Raw genomic sequence first — 16,245 nt, 5'->3', positions numbered from 1 at the left:
CCACTCACACTAATCGCTAAAAGGTAGACAATAAATAATCTTAAACCAAACCTAATATGTTAAAGTAAATAGTATTTTGGCAGTTTGATGTGTAAACTCGACACAACCTATCGATTCTCTCCAACTCTTACTTTTTTCCTTGTTTTTTTTCTGCTTTTGCACTAATCCTCTAGTCAGTATTTTTTAATGCTACGTGCAAGTTGTTAAGGGGCTCTTTATCTTTATTTCCACAATTGCAACGAGGAGAAACATTTCCCTACAACATCGTTACAGAAGCTACTTAATAATCTCTTTTTCAAAGTTAGTTGGATCTGCGCTACGCGCGCGAATCGGCTTGTCGGCAGTTCTCTAGATGTTCGCATTGTGATTGTGATTTTAAATTATGATTTTTTTCTGGATGGATCTTTGTCTAAAGAAGCCATTTTATCTCTTCAGTTTTTTTTCATACAAATCATTTAACAATTTGTCAAGCTGTTCTTATAAAGAGAAATCAAAACCATAAGTTGCTTAAAAAATAAATAAAAGTTTTTGGTTAGGTATCGAGACAAGTATTCATGTTTGACTCATACATTAAGACAACACAAAATTTGGTTAACAAGCAAGTTAATAACTTTATAAATTTCGGACTAAAATATCTTTTTTTTTATTCAAGCCATACTTTTGCAACTGGGTTTTATAAATGTTAAAGGGCTTTCAAAAATAGAATGCTTCATTTAAAATTTTGGAAATCAGAAAATTTTACGACTGTTTTATATTTGATATCAAAATCTGAGCAACTAAAGCTTCCTTGACATGGTAAATTTTCAAATACAGTCCAGACTCGATTATCTGAAGGCTTCTTATTTCGTATAATCGAATCATGAACAAAAATATTGTTTCGTATTTTAAACTTACTTTTAACATGAAAATGGAGATTTGCGACCCCATTAAAATCAAATTTAAGTGGTCAATTTCTTGCTACATTCCAAAAAACAGCAAGGCCTTTGAAAAAATTCACTTCGGATAATCGAATCACAAAAAAAAATCGTTGCCATATTACTGATTGTTAAGTTTAAGTTTAACCCCTAAACTACACTAATGTGATTTGGAATTTTTAAATCCAAGATGGCGGCCAATGTTGTGTTTTGGATTTTGTAATTTAATATGCAATCAACTTTTCAAATTTGACTAAAATGTGGTCGCAGAACTCTCATTTGATGTTAAAAGCAAAAAAATAAATGATTTGACTATTCGAAGCCTCATAGAAACCTTCGGAAAATCTATTTCTGGATGGAACTGAAATCACTGCCATTTTGGCCGCCATCTTGAATTTAGGATTTTCAAATCACCTTAGAGCATTTTTAAGAGTTTTATTTTTACTTTTTAAAACACAGTCCAGTCTGTAACATCGACTATTCGATGTTTCGATTATCCGAAGGTTTGTATGGGACATCGGATAATCAAATCACGTACAATTTTGTTTTTTGGTTTTTTTCGTTTCCCGATTTTTTTTTCGAGATTCGATTATCCGAAGTTTTGGTTATCTGAAGTGAAATTTTGCCAAGACCTTCGGATAATCGAATCTGGACTGTAGCAGTATTTAAAAAGTATAATTGTAAGAAATGTTATTTGTAGTTATATTTTTTACGCCATTTTTTTAATTTTGCACCACAAAATTTATGTAGTGAAAATCATTTGAAATTTATTCACCAAAACCATTAATTATTATCCATTAAGCTTGCATTTCTGATATCTATATACTGCCCATGTTCGCATAAATGTCCCATATGCAAAAACAGCAAGCTGAGAAAAACGCATTTGAAGTTTGTCCCATACATAAGGCTACGTGTAAAGTTTTCTCGAAAAAACTGGAATTCCTCATGATTTCTAGAACAAAGTACTGGATGTTGTAGGCTCTTTTGTAAGAGCACATGATTTTGAACCAAACTGCATCAATAACTCGAAATCGATGAAAATGCATATGGGACATTTATGCGATCAGGGGCAGTATAGCTGAATACGAATATTTGAGTATTATTTTTAAATACGGTATTTGGAAAAATCAAATGTTGTGGAAACAATAAAAACAAGAATTTAAAAAATAAGGTATTTTGTTAAAATTTTAAGTGTTACTTAAACCAATTGAAAACTGTATTATTTTTGAAAAAATACGGAATTTTGTCAAGACCAGAATATGTTATCCAAAAACATTTATTTTTAAAATCTGTTACAGATTTGGCTTTAGGCCGTTGCAAATATTTTTCAAAGTGTCGCCCCCCCCCCCCCCTTCAAAATTGGTCCAAAAAATCAGGGGGCAAAAAAATATTTTTTCAAAAAAAAATCAAAATTTTAATGGAAATAGAAGTCTAATCAACTGAGAACAATCCAAAATGCCTTTTTCTGCATTGATAATCACATTGAACATGTTTGGACTCATTTAGAAATATTTTGAACTCTTATGAAATTACAGTTCACAGCACCACAAAAACTTTTTTTTCTCGCAAAAATAAAATTTTCGTCAGTACTTAGACATTTTGGAAATCAATGATTGCAAAACAACTGGACAGGTGTATGATGCATTTAAAAACACTTTTTTCATTCAAATGTTGACATCGTGGCCTGTAATTTCAATTTTTAACTTTTTTTATTTTTTTGCCCCCCCCCCCCCCCCTCGACTTTGATCAGAGTCGAGGGACATAAACTTCAAAAAATATTTGCAACGGCCTTATTGAAAAAAAAAAATATTTTGCATATTTCAAAAATTGTAGTGTTTTTCCGAAAAAATAATAATAAGCAAATGTTTTTTCATGTATTATACACCATTTCAAAATGAATTCAATATTTAGAATATAAGTGTTTTTTTTTAATTTAGCTACTTTTTAAAACTTGGTAATTTGAAAAAAAATTGCACCAAGACCAAAGCAATTTTTTTTTCTAAAAAAAAGGGGCTAAAATAAATGCGGCAAAATTTACATTTTCGTTTGAAAAAAAAAATCAATAAACGATTGAAAACTATTTTAAACATTTGTTACGTTATTTCAGCATTTTTAATCAAATGGGAATTTTATAGCTATTTATGTCTGAAATTTTAAATTGAAAAGCTAAAAAAAGAAAAAAAATAAGTTTCAATTAGTTAATTCCAATATATTTTGTTCGATTATCACCAATAAAATAAGCGAGAATCGGTAGCGATAAGAATATCATCATCGTAATCGTTAACGACTCTTGATAACATTATTGTTAAATAAACTTGATATCTAAAACTTTGCCCAAGAGAGCACATGAATCAGAAAATGTGGTCTGGTGAATCGGGACATCTATTTTACCCATGTATTTGTGCAAAGCTTAAATATTTTTTTTATTGGTTTTCTGTTAGCCCCAGCTGACGGTATTTTCAAACCATTTCAGTATGAACAGCTGAAGATTGCATTTAGATTTGAATGAAAAATCTACTGATCCAAAATGACTTCTAATAAAAATATCTTTTGTTCAGAAAATCGTTCAGTTGCGATATCGTAGAGAACTGCTCTCTTCTGAGAGAGAGAGGGAGAGTTTGCCTCGCCGCCCGAGATTAACTTCGCGCCAAACTGAAACTAGCAGCTTGGTGCTGTCCGTGAGGCATACCCTGGGGGCGCAACATTTAATCGCTTCCAAAGTTTGACCGCGTGGCGAAAGCAAAACTCCTCCTCAAACAAACCGTTTTTTCTGCTTTCTTCTTTCTTCCGCTAAATCGGCTTGAGCAAAACAAAAAAGTTAAACTATTAGATTAAGCAAACTATGCGCCTTTTTTGTTTGTTTCGTTAAAGATATGACTTGTTTTCGTTTCGCTCTCGTACCGCGTGCGTGTGTGTGAGGGTTCTTACAGCTAAACAAAGTATATAAATAGAGATTGCTGCTGCTTGGGGAAAAGTTCGATAACAGAAACAATAAATAACTTTCTTTTTACTTTCTTGTAACGAGCTCTCTAATATCCAAACCTTCCGACCCGGAAGCGCTACTATAAACGCGAAACGAAAATTGAAATATATTCCCTACTACTAGTACTTGGTAGAACCTAAAGTAACCCGTCCACCGGTCTACGCCTTGGCGCTGCTCTTTGTCGTGGTCGACGTGCTCTGCTGCACCGAGGACGAGGACTTGCCGTCAATTTCCACAACCCCACCTCCGGTGGCAGACCTTCCGGAAACCGTGCTGTTGCCGCCGTTGACGCTGTTCTTCAGCGCTTCCACGTCCACTCCCTCCACGTTCTGGCCCGGGCTCTTGTAGTTGGCCGAGAAGAACGACAGCGCCTTCATCAGCTGGTAACTCTTGGACACCGGCAGGTTCGAGTCGTACAGCGTTTTGCTGTTCTTGCAGTCCACGTAGAACCACCAGTTGCACTTGAGGATCGTCTGGTCGAACAGGGTGCTCTCCGGACACAGGAACGACTTCATGATCAGCCCGTCGTCGGTGAGGGCGCACACGTGGAAGACCTGCAAGAAAAAAACGTTTGAAAAATCAAACAATCAACAATTCGATTCCGGATTCAAACAATGCCCGGCGGACCGTGAAAACGGTGCATCGGGAGAGAGAAAAAAATCAATTGAACAAAATTGATCCGCTGGCAATGAATCAAACCGGAAGGGATGAAATGAATTTTCAATTTCCAACCCCCTAGAGGACGAACGGTCTACCAGTTTGGCCATGTTTTCTGGTGATGTTCCTGTTAGCGATAGAAGGTGTAGGAGGAGGGGGATTGAGCTGCTGGCAATAAAACGAATCTAATCGCTGAACAGTGAGTGAGTTGGACCGGACAACAATCTGCACTTTGCTGCAGTAGGCCGGAAGCGAGGCGGGGTGGGGAATTTGATTTTTGGAGCCTAAATCGTGTATGTAGACTGTTGCACCTGGGAGAGTGCTTGTTCCTGGGATTGGCTTATTGTGAATTGGGGATGTTACAGGGTGTTGACAACCAACAAATTTCCCCAAACGGGTTATCTGAATGTTTTTTTTTTCTTTCAGCAGTTTTTGTTGCGTAGGAAATAGAAGGATATTTTTTCTCCGCCAACTCACACAGCAGTTACCTCGACCCCTCTTCGATTTGTGTGAAACTTTGTTCTAAGGGGTCATTTTTGTCCCTGATCGCAAATCTGAGCTCCATTTTTCGATATCTCGTGACAAAGGGGCGGTATGACCCCTTCCATTTTTGAACATTAGGAAAAAGATGTGTTTTTCAATAATTTGCAGCCTAAAATGGTGATGGTTTTGGACTTTTACGTGAAATTGGACGCCCGATTTGATTGCGTACTCAGAATTCCGAAAAAAACGTTTTCATCAAAAAAGATTCAAAAATAGTTTTGAAATTCTGCCATTTTCCATTACCCAACTGTACATTTAGAACAAAATTTTTCCTTTCTAAAATTTCGCGATTTTGTAAGTATGCAGGGCTACTTTTTAAGAGTGCAACAATGTTTCAAAAAGGTTTAAGGCAGACCATTACAATTTTTTTTAGATAAGTTGAGGTAAAATTCATCGAAGAAGAGGTTTTTTTTTAATTAATCAAAAAAGAGTTATTTTCCCGAATTCCGGGAATGGATATTATTGTTATTTTTGATTTGGCTCAAACTTTACATCCCTGTGACTAAAGAAGTCATTTTGCGTCATTGGTTCACCCATACAAGTCTCCATGCAAGTACGTCAATATTTGAAAATCTATATCTTCTGAAGTAATTTTCTCATCGATTTGGTGTCTTCGACAAAGTTGTAGGTGTTGTTAAGAACTATTCAGAAAAAATTGGTACAAAAAAATGCGATTTTAAATTTACTTATTTCACAAAAAAAAAACAATATCCTCAAATCCATTTTTTATGTTTTAGGGGACAATACCCCGCAATTTTTGAGCTATAAAGAAATACGTGCATATTTTTGGTTGCCGAGTTTTGAAAAATAATAGAAATTTTACCCAACATTTGTGACTGCAGTTTTTCATGTAAATTTGGAATCCAAAAGTATTGTACAGACATTTTGATAAAGTGCACCGTTTTCTAGATACGGCCCCTTAAAGTTTGGTTTTAACTAAAAAATCGATTTTTTAAATTCTTTTTTGATTTTTTCAATAGTGTCTCTGAAAAATTATTTTTTTAGAAAAGTTCAGAAAATTTGCTAAAATTTCGAACAGTTACGTAAAGTAATATAGATAAGTTACTCGAAAAGGGCGACATAAACTTTGAAAAATATTTGCAACGGCCTAAATACAAATAAATAAAAATGCAAAAAAATCAAACGATTTCGTTGAGAATTGCCCCCATTTTTTTTACTGTGAAGGAGTTTACAATTTTTGAGTTTTTTTCAGGTCCAATATACAAAACAATATTTTTTTGCTTTTTGTGTGTTTTTGAGTACTCCTTTGAGCGGTTTTAAAAACACCCAAAAAGCAAAAAAATAAATTTTGTTTTTAGGACCTTTAAAAACTTTTGAACTGAACATTATTTCGAAACAAGAAATTACTTTGGATTGAATTGCATCTGTTTTTTTTTTCAAATAAAAAAAATAGAGAAGAAAAGTTTCAAGAAACAAAAAACTTTTTTTTTATTTTGGAACCCTGGAACCAATTTAAAGTTCAAATACAGCTGGAACTAACTTTTTGGTCAAATAATAAGATTTGACTTTACCGATTTCAAAAAACATGGCGGCGGTGTGGACGCAGGTTGTTTTCGTCGCGAGTTGTTTGACTGATTTCGAGGTGTTTTCGCAGCGTTTCGGTCCGGGATAGTGCACCTTTGATTTGAGAAAGTGACGGGCTTTCCGGGTTTGGTGAAGGTTATGCGTATTTTGGTTCTAAAAGTGATTTTTAATCCATTTTGATTTTGGTTGCCGTATAAATTAGTAGTGAACGTCAGCTCTGCCAAGAATCTCCCTCTCAGAGAGCGTCGTGGAAGGAAGAGAATGAGAGGGAGTTGGTGGGTGTGTGTAGTATGTGCAGTGTTGGTCCGCCGATGACAGCTCGACGCTTGTGTGTGGTTGGAGAGCCGAGTCCGGTTACCTGGAATGGTCTCCGAACCGAGATGTTTGTGTGCAAACTGCTTTTCACCAAAGGCGAGAAGAGATCGGTTCAAATGGAAGTGGGGCGATTGGTGGTGACATGAGAGAAATGGAGCTACCTTCCCACCCGTGCAGCATTGAATTGATGCATTTGGTGCTGTGTCAGCTGCAACCTGCAACAATCCGTGCGGATTTGCGGCCGGGTGACGTTTGAGACAGCAGCATGCGGAAGCGGGTGAGAAAGTTCCAATAAGAACATTGTTTTGAAAGGTTTGAATGAGTATGCGTGTGTGGGTGAGAGAATGAGAATGAGCCGAAACAACTTGTCTAGATAACTTTTAATTAGAGGAGCGGTGCCATGTTTTGGGTGCTGACAAATAAGCAACATCCGTTTGCTGCTCTTAATTTTTTTTTTTCTTTTATTCTTGAAACGTTGAAGTGTCCGATGTTTCGGAGTCTTGTCGCAAAAAGAACGATACACGCCTGTGGATCCGTTGACGAAACTGCAAGGTTTAAGAGGGCCACATTATAAGGTGTTACGTCGATTCCGTTTTCCGTCCGATGTTTCTATGGTTTCGGCTTAGTTGAGAATAAAAGTGAGTGTGAGTGTATCCCTTTATTCTAATTTTCATTTTATGTTCTGTTTAAAAAAAACAACTTTTCAGCTTAGATGATTGTGATTATGAAAATTGGAGTGGACTTTTTGAGCGGTTCGTTGCGCGTAAAAATTATTTATACTACCGTCACAAGGTTTGCCGTCAAATAAGGTTGGTTTCGGTTTTGCGCGTTACGGTGGTTGGGCGATCTATTTTTTTAGGAACTTTTGAACACGATTTGCAACGCGTTTACGTCGGGTCGGATTTGTTTCATTTTGCGATTTAATCCGTGCATACAGAATTAAATCTGGAGATACAGCAAATACGTAATATTTCATTTTATCATAGGTACAACTTAAATTTCATTTTACGTTCTGTGGAAACAACAATGCCGCAAGATAGAGAAAGTCATAATGACAACGGACGCGTTAATTTATTAGTTTATGTGTTGTAGTTATTGATATGCTCTTTCGGTCAAGAGTAGAAATAATTATATTGAACACGGATCCTATCTTTCCGCAGCCGGCTGCCTAAGATTTGATCTTAACTAAATATTCGCGTCGGGATAAGCTTTAAAATTACCAAAAACTTAAATTAAAAAAAACTGTCTCAACAGCAGTATCTTTTTTATTGCTTCGAGAATAATATAACACTCCATAAAAGTTCTAACATATGACAAATAAATAAACGGGAAGTGTCTCGACAGCAGCATCCGATTGCTTGCCTTGAGATTAATGCCACACCATCTAAACTCATTTATGCCAATGGTCGTATCGCTTGCTTAGAGCGACTCCCAGACCTTTACCCTACACAAATACCAACTCCACGCGACGCTTACGCAGCCCTGTTGTTTAAATTCCATCAAATTTGGTCAAACGGTCAATTTGGTCGAGTTCCACAATAGGGTTGGGAAAAAGAGCCTGCGGTTTCGCTACCTTTTTCTAAGTAAGTCAAGCATCAACATTTCCCGTGCTCCGAATCCTTTTTCCTCTCCCGGTGTATGGTGGAGATGGGAGCGGCCGGCAATGGATGGCTTTCATGGTGCTGCCTGTCCTGTTCGGGTAGAATTGGTTTTAATTCCCTTTAATCATTTTCTAAGCAACCTGGGCTGGACAATCATCACATATACATGAAGAAATCCAGTCTGCAACCCGCTAAGATCACCATCTCCATGCGAATGCGAATGCGAATGCGAATGCGAAAATAATAAGATTTGACTTTACCAGACTAACGACACCATGTCGAGCACAACGAATATGCACCAACGGCTAATTCGTTTCAATTTTCATGAAAGGTTCCTGGAACCCAAATTCAGGATAACAACCGGTGTTGAAGGGTTTCATGCGAATTCATGGCTCGTCGAACGCTGATCCCATACGTCGTGTTCCAAAACCCAAACAAAAAAAAATCTGACTACCAAAAATCTACTTCTACCAGAACAAAACAACCAACGGACCACTCGGTGCACGCAACAATGCATTTTCCAGCTGAGTTGGCCGACCAGGACCGGGGTTTCAATTCTGGACCCAGCCAAATCACATGAGGTACCTACATCGTGGTGGCCCCGCTACCGTCCATCTCGTTAGTGCCAGGCAGAACCAATATCAGCAGCAGTTTGTTGCGTAACACGTGGTTTTCGGGAGGGAAATTCGTTTGCCACTGGGCAAAACAATCTGATGCGAATGTATTTGAAATGGTTTGGGCTGGTTGTTTTGGAGGGTTACGGCCTGAAGAGATGTGATGTTCAGGACTAGAAACTCTAATTTGGAGCAGATTGGATTCCAATTTAAATTTGGACACCCCTAAATGTAGCACTTTTCACGACCATCAGCGATTGTAACTTGTGCGCGGTAATTTACAGTTCATTCGGTTACTCTGGCCAGACTGCTGCATCGGTCACGTGAAAAGTTCTAAATGGATTTTAGTGGCATTACTGGTTGAGGTTTTAAGTGCTACGCACGCATGTAACAATCTCGTGACCGATGCGGATTTTAACGACCAAGTCAAGTTTTAAATTAGTTCACTAATGAGTTAATGCACGTGTACTCTTAATTAAATTTCGGACGGAACTTTGACTTACCATACAGCCCAAGTCTTCGTCGCCGTACAGCCCGGGGAAGTGCTTCTGCTCGCCGCAGTTGAACGTCGTGTACGGCAGGTCGACCTTCGAGGTGAAGTTGTCGTCAAAGTTCTTGTCGTAACCCACCGGGTAGTACTCCTTGGGGGCGTTCATGACCTGAAAGGCGGGAGTGAGTTAGAGTTTATTCAGTGGGAGGGTTTTCAATTTTCCCGAGACACCAACCTTATGACCGGAGTGCGTCGGATATCGACGCGGCCGCGGAGTGGTCGTCGTAGTCGTCGTGGTCGTGGTGCTCGTCGAGGTCGCCTGTTGGGCGGCCATGATCTGGGCGTGTACGATGGCGGCTTGCTGCTTCTGGTACTGCTGCTGGGCCAGGATTTCCTGCTTCCGCACGCGGATGGCTTCTTTGATGACTTCAACGCTGACGTTGGCGGCCGCGGCTAGTTCTTCGACGGTGTGTCCCATCAGATCGACGCCGTCCACCACGGTGGTGCCCTTGCCGATGACGTCGTGCCGAGACGGGACCGTTACGATGGAGTTCTTGATCGTGGGTTCGTGGGACAGTTTGTTGTCGATCTGGATGACCGGACCGGTTGATATCCGCGAAACGGACTCGGGCATCGCCTGGAACGCTGGGACCTTTTGCACCTGGATCGAGGAGTCTTTGTAGACGATATGGTGGTTGGGAGGGGCACTGGTAATTCGGGAAGGTCGATGGAAGGAGGAGGTTTGGTTCATGAGCTGGTTCTGGAAGGAAAGATCGGGCGTTTGAGGAGTTTTAAGGGAGAAGGTCTTCGGCACCAGGGTAGGAACGTAGCTCACCGGTTCCGGTTCGGGTTTGGGAAGGGGTCGGAAGGCGGGTACTCCGAGGGGAAGGGAGGTGGCTTTGGTCATGAGGCCGTTGGCCGGTGACACGTAAACGGGAGTTCCGGTGGTGGGACGCTGGGGACCTGTTACGGAGTTGGCGGTGGTCAGTTTCAGCATCGGCCTCGCGGTTAGCGCTTGTGGGCGGCTCTGCATGATCGTGGGTGGGTATGAAGACTGAGGAGATAGAGAGCGATTCGAGGGATTAGCTTTTCTTCGAATAATTAGTTTGATAGGGCAAGTGTCTTGGGCAAGGAACTGGAATTTGGGCTAAAGAATATAAATGTTGTAAAATTTGGTGAAATCATGTTGCTTCAATATAAGTTTGTCTTATCTTAGTAGATTATTTTCATACAGATTTTTTCCCAATTTTAAACAACGCCTTTTTATAAAAAATGTTATGATCTTCGCAATTCGCAATTTTCAATGTAAGAACGAGCCTTGACCGATCTTATGCACCAGGTTCCCGACGAACATGCAATGCCCTTACACCTACATCTCACCCTTGCTCTGAGTCAGTACGAGCAACACGCTAAAACACGCTTTGAGTGTTCGTGCCAGGCATTCACACCATCTTTTCCGGTCAGATTATTTTCAAACAGATTTTTCCCAATTTTAAACAACGCCTTTTTATAATGAATTTTATGATCTTATCGAAAACACATTTTAAATTTTTTTGGATCAGGACTAACAAATCAAAATGACCAAACATTTAATATTACGCCCATTTGAAATGATGGAATAAATTCAAAAATTTTCAAAATATCTTTTTTCTTGCAAACCCGAGCAGACGGAAATAACTTAGGAATAACATTTTTTGATATTTGAAAATACTAGGCCAATAACATTTTATGTTATTTATAACGAGATTTGTTATTCGTCGTTATGATTTTTTTGTTATTGGATTGTTATTGTAATAACAGACTAATAACATTTCAAGTTATTCTTCGAACAAATCTTTGTTATTATTTTTTGTTATTTTAACAACTAATCCGATCATCCCAATAACAGTTAGAGGTATTCTTCCATAACAAAAAATCTTATTCCAAGGTTGTTTTGGCTTTCAACCAATATCAGACCAATAACAAATTTTGTTATGATAACAAAAACTGTTATTAAACTTTTATGCAAAAATTGATTTTTCAAGAACATTCCATAACACTTTCTGTTATTTTAACAGTATTTGTTATTGAAATGACATGAATTTTGTTATTACCGTCTGCCCGGGAAGAACATACAATTTCACAAATGTTTCATTTGTGAACATTGAAAATTGAGCCATTAGCTGCTAAGATATTGGCATTAGAAAATGGTGGAATGTTTAGATGAGACTTATTTCTTTTCATTTATCTTGTTTCTATTTCTTTGATTCGCTGTATTTCAAGAACTAGAGGTCCAATCTTCATTGTCTTTTAGGCAAATTAATTGCAAATTTTCTAAATTTTTGGAAAATATTTTCAGGAAAAGAAATCATGGACACTATTTTAAAACATCGAAAAACAGTAATTTTTCAGTTAAAATTTAACTTTAAGTGGCTATATCTTGAAAACGGTGCACTTTATCAAAAAATCCATAGATCTAGGGTGTTTTCTCAAAATGTATTTTCCCTAAAAGAGCTAGCAAAATCCAAACGTAGAAATATGTACCCTCCCTGCAAAGGCTTATGAATTGATCTCAGTTGAAAGGTTCTCCAAATCTCAGAATTGCAAATGTAACATTCCTGGAACAGAACTGCTAAATTCTAATAAAAACACAAATTGAATTGAATTTATCAAAAAATCCATTGAGTACTTTTCGATTACAAATTTGATTTTCATCAAAAACTGAAGACAAAAAATATGTTTGACTTAAATTTAAGTTTTTTTTTTCAAAAAATCAAAAAAAGTCCATAATTAGAAAAATACGGATTTTGAGAAATTGATTTTTTTTGTAAAGAAACGTTAAGTAAAAAATCGCTTAATTTTTTTCCGTGTACCTAATTTTTGAGAATAGTCCTACAACTTTGCCAAAGACGTTACAGCTGCCAAAATTGCATGGAGACTTGTATGGATGAAATATGGGAAAATTTTGAACGATTTGGTAACTGTCCATAACCAAATTTGTTTTTTTAAATGTAGTTAAAATTGGTTAAAATTATAAGTTTTGACCAATTTGGTCAAGGACACTATTTGGTCATGAATTTTAGAAAAATTTCATAATTTGAAAGCTATTTTTTAATTATTGAATAATTCACATTTTGGGCACAAAATGTCAGAAATTTGTCCGACAATTTCCGACAAAACCAAATTTGATTTGAAATTTATCTAAAATTGGCTAAAATAATGGGAAAATGTTTGCCAATTTTGACAAGGACATTATTTCGTATTTGGTTATCTTTTTTAAATAATTGATATAGGTAGCACCCATTCAGATCAAAAATTTGTTCAAGAGATTTATCGCTTCGCTTCGCTAGGAGACGGTGATTTTAGCGGATTGCAGACTGGATTTTCGCCATGTGATGTGATGATTGTCTAAGCCCAAGTTGCCTAGGAATCGATAATTGGGAATAGAACCAATTCCACCTGAACCAGATTCTCAACACCATGGTAGCCGTCCATTGCCGGCCGCTCCCATCTCCACCGCGCACCAGTGACAAGGAAAGGGATTTGGAAGACGGGAAGTGTTGATGCTCCACTTTTTTCAGAGTATTAAGGGAAAATCTCCACGGTATCCTCAAGTTAGTTTCGCTTGGAGTTGGACGGTTTTTGGGAAGGTGAATGGTCTGAGGAGCCACCCTAGGCGAGTGGTAACGACCGTTTGCATTGTTTTTCGAATTCTTCGTGTGTTCTCATTTCTAATGGGAAAGCTTTCAATTCTTCTCATCTCTTATTGGATGAATTCTATCAGTCGCCCAGGCTTTTTATAGCGAGGTATTTTTAGATTCAATTTCAACTGCGCTTGCAATCTTGCATGCAATCTTGTTTGAATTCTTATGTTCAGCTTGCATTCAATTTGATTCTTTGTCCGATTCTTGGATTCAACTATATCAGTCTAAGTCCTCCTCAAGCTACCAATGCTCCACGGTAAAGTGGAAAGCATTTTGCTTGCCAATCCTAAGGACAGGGGATCGAACCCCGCCGTGAGCTTCATGTTTTTCATTTATTCCAAATTCAATGAGTCCTGAACTTTCTCGTTGGGAGCAGATGGGTATCGAACCCAGAACCATTCGCTTTCAAAATTAGATTCAAAAATTTGTTCAGGAGATTTATAATCAAATATGTTTAATATGGCTAGAAATATGAAAAAAATTTGACCATTATTTTGGCCAAAACCAAAATTTAAAAGTTATTTTATTAATTATTGATATATTAATATATTATTTCATATTGCTAGATTTTTTGAAAATTCAAACATTTTTCCTGGATAATTTGTCATTTGGCGTAGTTTTTTTTTCTAAATCTTAAGTTTGTTTTGGAAAAGGTCCTATAAGCTAATGTGTTTCATATGTATGTTTCATATGAAACAAAAAATTCTAAGAATGTTGAAAAAAGTAAAAAGGCTTTGTCAAATTTTTCAAATGGTTCCTTCGACGGAAATCTTGTTTCTTTAAAACAAAAACTGGCGTCATATCAAAATTAATTTGAACTTTGTTTGATTTTTAGTAAGTCTGTACATTTTTGTCATCTTAAAATGATATCGCACAGCTAAAAAAATATTGTTTTTGATTGCTTATTTTTTGCGAGTTCTGCTTTAGGCTTAACAACCGATCAATATCACAAATTTCGCTACAGAAGAGACATGAAATTGTTTGAATTTGAAATATCTGAACTCTGAAATTGAGCTCTTAACGGTGCACATCAACCAGAGCTTTTGAACCCAGATTTTTGTAACAGACAGTTTAGTATCTTCAAAACTACGAAATATTTTTTTATTCATCCCCTAAAGTACTGTCCACAAAGTAATTTACAACAAAGTTGGACTAATTTTACAATCTCGTTGTTGCAGGATTGGGTCAGTAAGTTTGACAATTTTGAAATAAGAAGACAACTTCCTTTGTTGCTGTGCACCCTTAAATGCTCATTTGATGAAAATTTCATGCGTCATAAAAAAACGTAGAATTGTTCAACTTTTTTACAGTTTACCTGAACACTCTGAAACTGAAATAACAATACCTCCTAAAACTTCATCCAGCGGCAAAGTCCCTCAAACCCAAAACTCAACCCCCATTAAACTCAGGTAGTTGAAGAACAAGTTCACTTTTTCTCCCCAGAGCACCAACCCCCCCAAAAGCCAAACAACCATCAATGCGAGAGTTGCCAAAGTTTATTCTCGAAATAAAACAATTCTCCGCGCACAGAAATGTGCAACCATCCTCACACAATCCAAGCACTCTTCTTTCTTCCTTATTCGACGGAGCTCAAGAGCAAGCTCACAAATGAAAACGCAGAAAACTGACAAGAATTTCCCACCCCTTCCCCCACTTGCCTACTGGTTTTGTGTTTTCTGCTGCGGGTGCATGGAATGCCATTTCCGCGCCAAAAACTTTACTCCACACTCGCTCCATCTAACCCCCAGAATGCCTTTTAGGGAGAACGGGGAATTTTCCGGGAGATTTTCCTTTTACTGGCTATAAATCGCGTGGATTATGCTTCATGATTTAAAGTTTTTCCCCCCACCACCACGTTCATGGGTCTTGCCTAGAACCTACCCCACACTACCCTACCTCGATGGATGATTTTATTGTTCTACAATTTCCACTTGGCACGCTGATGCTGTTGCTGCTGCTGCTGAACAGAAGAACAGCCCTGGCAGGAAATGAGATACGATGCTAGCGCGGAGGAAAACTCGGCTCGGCAATTTTCTCCAGAGAATTAAAGACAAACAATTGTACAAACATAATGCAGCGCTTCTCATTTTCGTTTTGTTCTTTTCAGATTTTTTGCTTCTTGCTGTTTGCTTGCTTGCATTCATTTCTCTTTGCCGGCTACCCTTTCGATGGAATTATGTTGTGGGGTTGGGTTGGGGGTACACAGTGCACACAAAGCATGTTTTATTGATTCAAAGTCGTACCAGCAATCAGCGCAGCACATTTTTTCTTTTTAAATTTTTAATCATGCTCTAAAACTTAGAGCAAAAAAATGTTTTTTTTTTTTAAATTAAAACATGTAGATGCTAAATTAGAAAGGCAAAACATGTAGATGCTAAATTAGAAAGGCAAAACACAACCATTATTGTACATAACTAGCAACAGCAGTTTATTAAAATGATTTTCAATTTTAACTATGAATTAAATCAGTAAGAGCAGTTCACAATCAAAAGTAATTTAGCTTTTATTAAAATTTGGAGTACAAATTTATCTTGTTGTATCCTATGTAATTTTAAAATAATTAAACAAATCCTTCAATTGAACTCTAAAATTGAAATCGACAGAAAGCTTTTTTTCTGAAATTTTTATGCATTTAAAAAAAAATTAATATTCTTACATGTTTCGGTCATTCATTTTTTTTTGCTTTGCTAGGTGAATTCTAGTTGCATTCCGTATGCCCACAGAAGCCATTTTGCATCATCAGTTGCGATGTCATTTTCTATACACATTTGGTGGCTGTCCATTAAAAATGACCCCCTGCTCTACAAGCGGAAAACTTTTTTTTTTTTTTTTATTATTATTATAGAGACTTTACACCATTGTGCATTCATCTCTTCAAGGTGGATAGTGAAAGAGGAAAT

General features: G+C 37.3%; 1 protein-coding gene across 5 annotated transcripts in view; it reads right to left on the bottom strand.

The window, feature by feature from the left end:
- Window positions 1-3,544: 3,544 nt before the first annotated feature.
- Window positions 3,545-16,245, bottom strand: part of LOC120425773 (uncharacterized) — a 115,371-nt gene continuing 102,670 nt past the window's right edge. For 4 of the 5 annotated variants that reach the window (XM_039590383.2, XM_052710074.1, XM_052710073.1 and 1 more), the window contains 3 exons: window positions 9,898-10,716; window positions 9,676-9,831; window positions 3,545-4,451 (listed from right to left, as the gene is read on the bottom strand). In XM_039590383.2, coding sequence (XP_039446317.1) covers window positions 4,056-4,451; window positions 9,676-9,831; window positions 9,898-10,716 — 1,371 coding nt within the window. In that variant the 3' untranslated portion in view covers window positions 3,545-4,055. The remainder of the gene's footprint in view (window positions 4,452-9,675; window positions 9,832-9,897; window positions 10,717-16,245) is intronic. The other variant, XM_039590384.2, reaches the window with a different exon arrangement.

The sequence above is a fragment of the Culex pipiens genome, chromosome 3 (assembly GCF_016801865.2).
Source record: "Culex pipiens pallens isolate TS chromosome 3, TS_CPP_V2, whole genome shotgun sequence".
Lineage (NCBI taxonomy): Eukaryota > Metazoa > Arthropoda > Insecta > Diptera > Culicidae > Culex > Culex pipiens.
The sequence above is the reverse complement of the archived record's forward strand: the minus strand, read 5'-3'. Positions and strand labels throughout refer to the sequence as shown.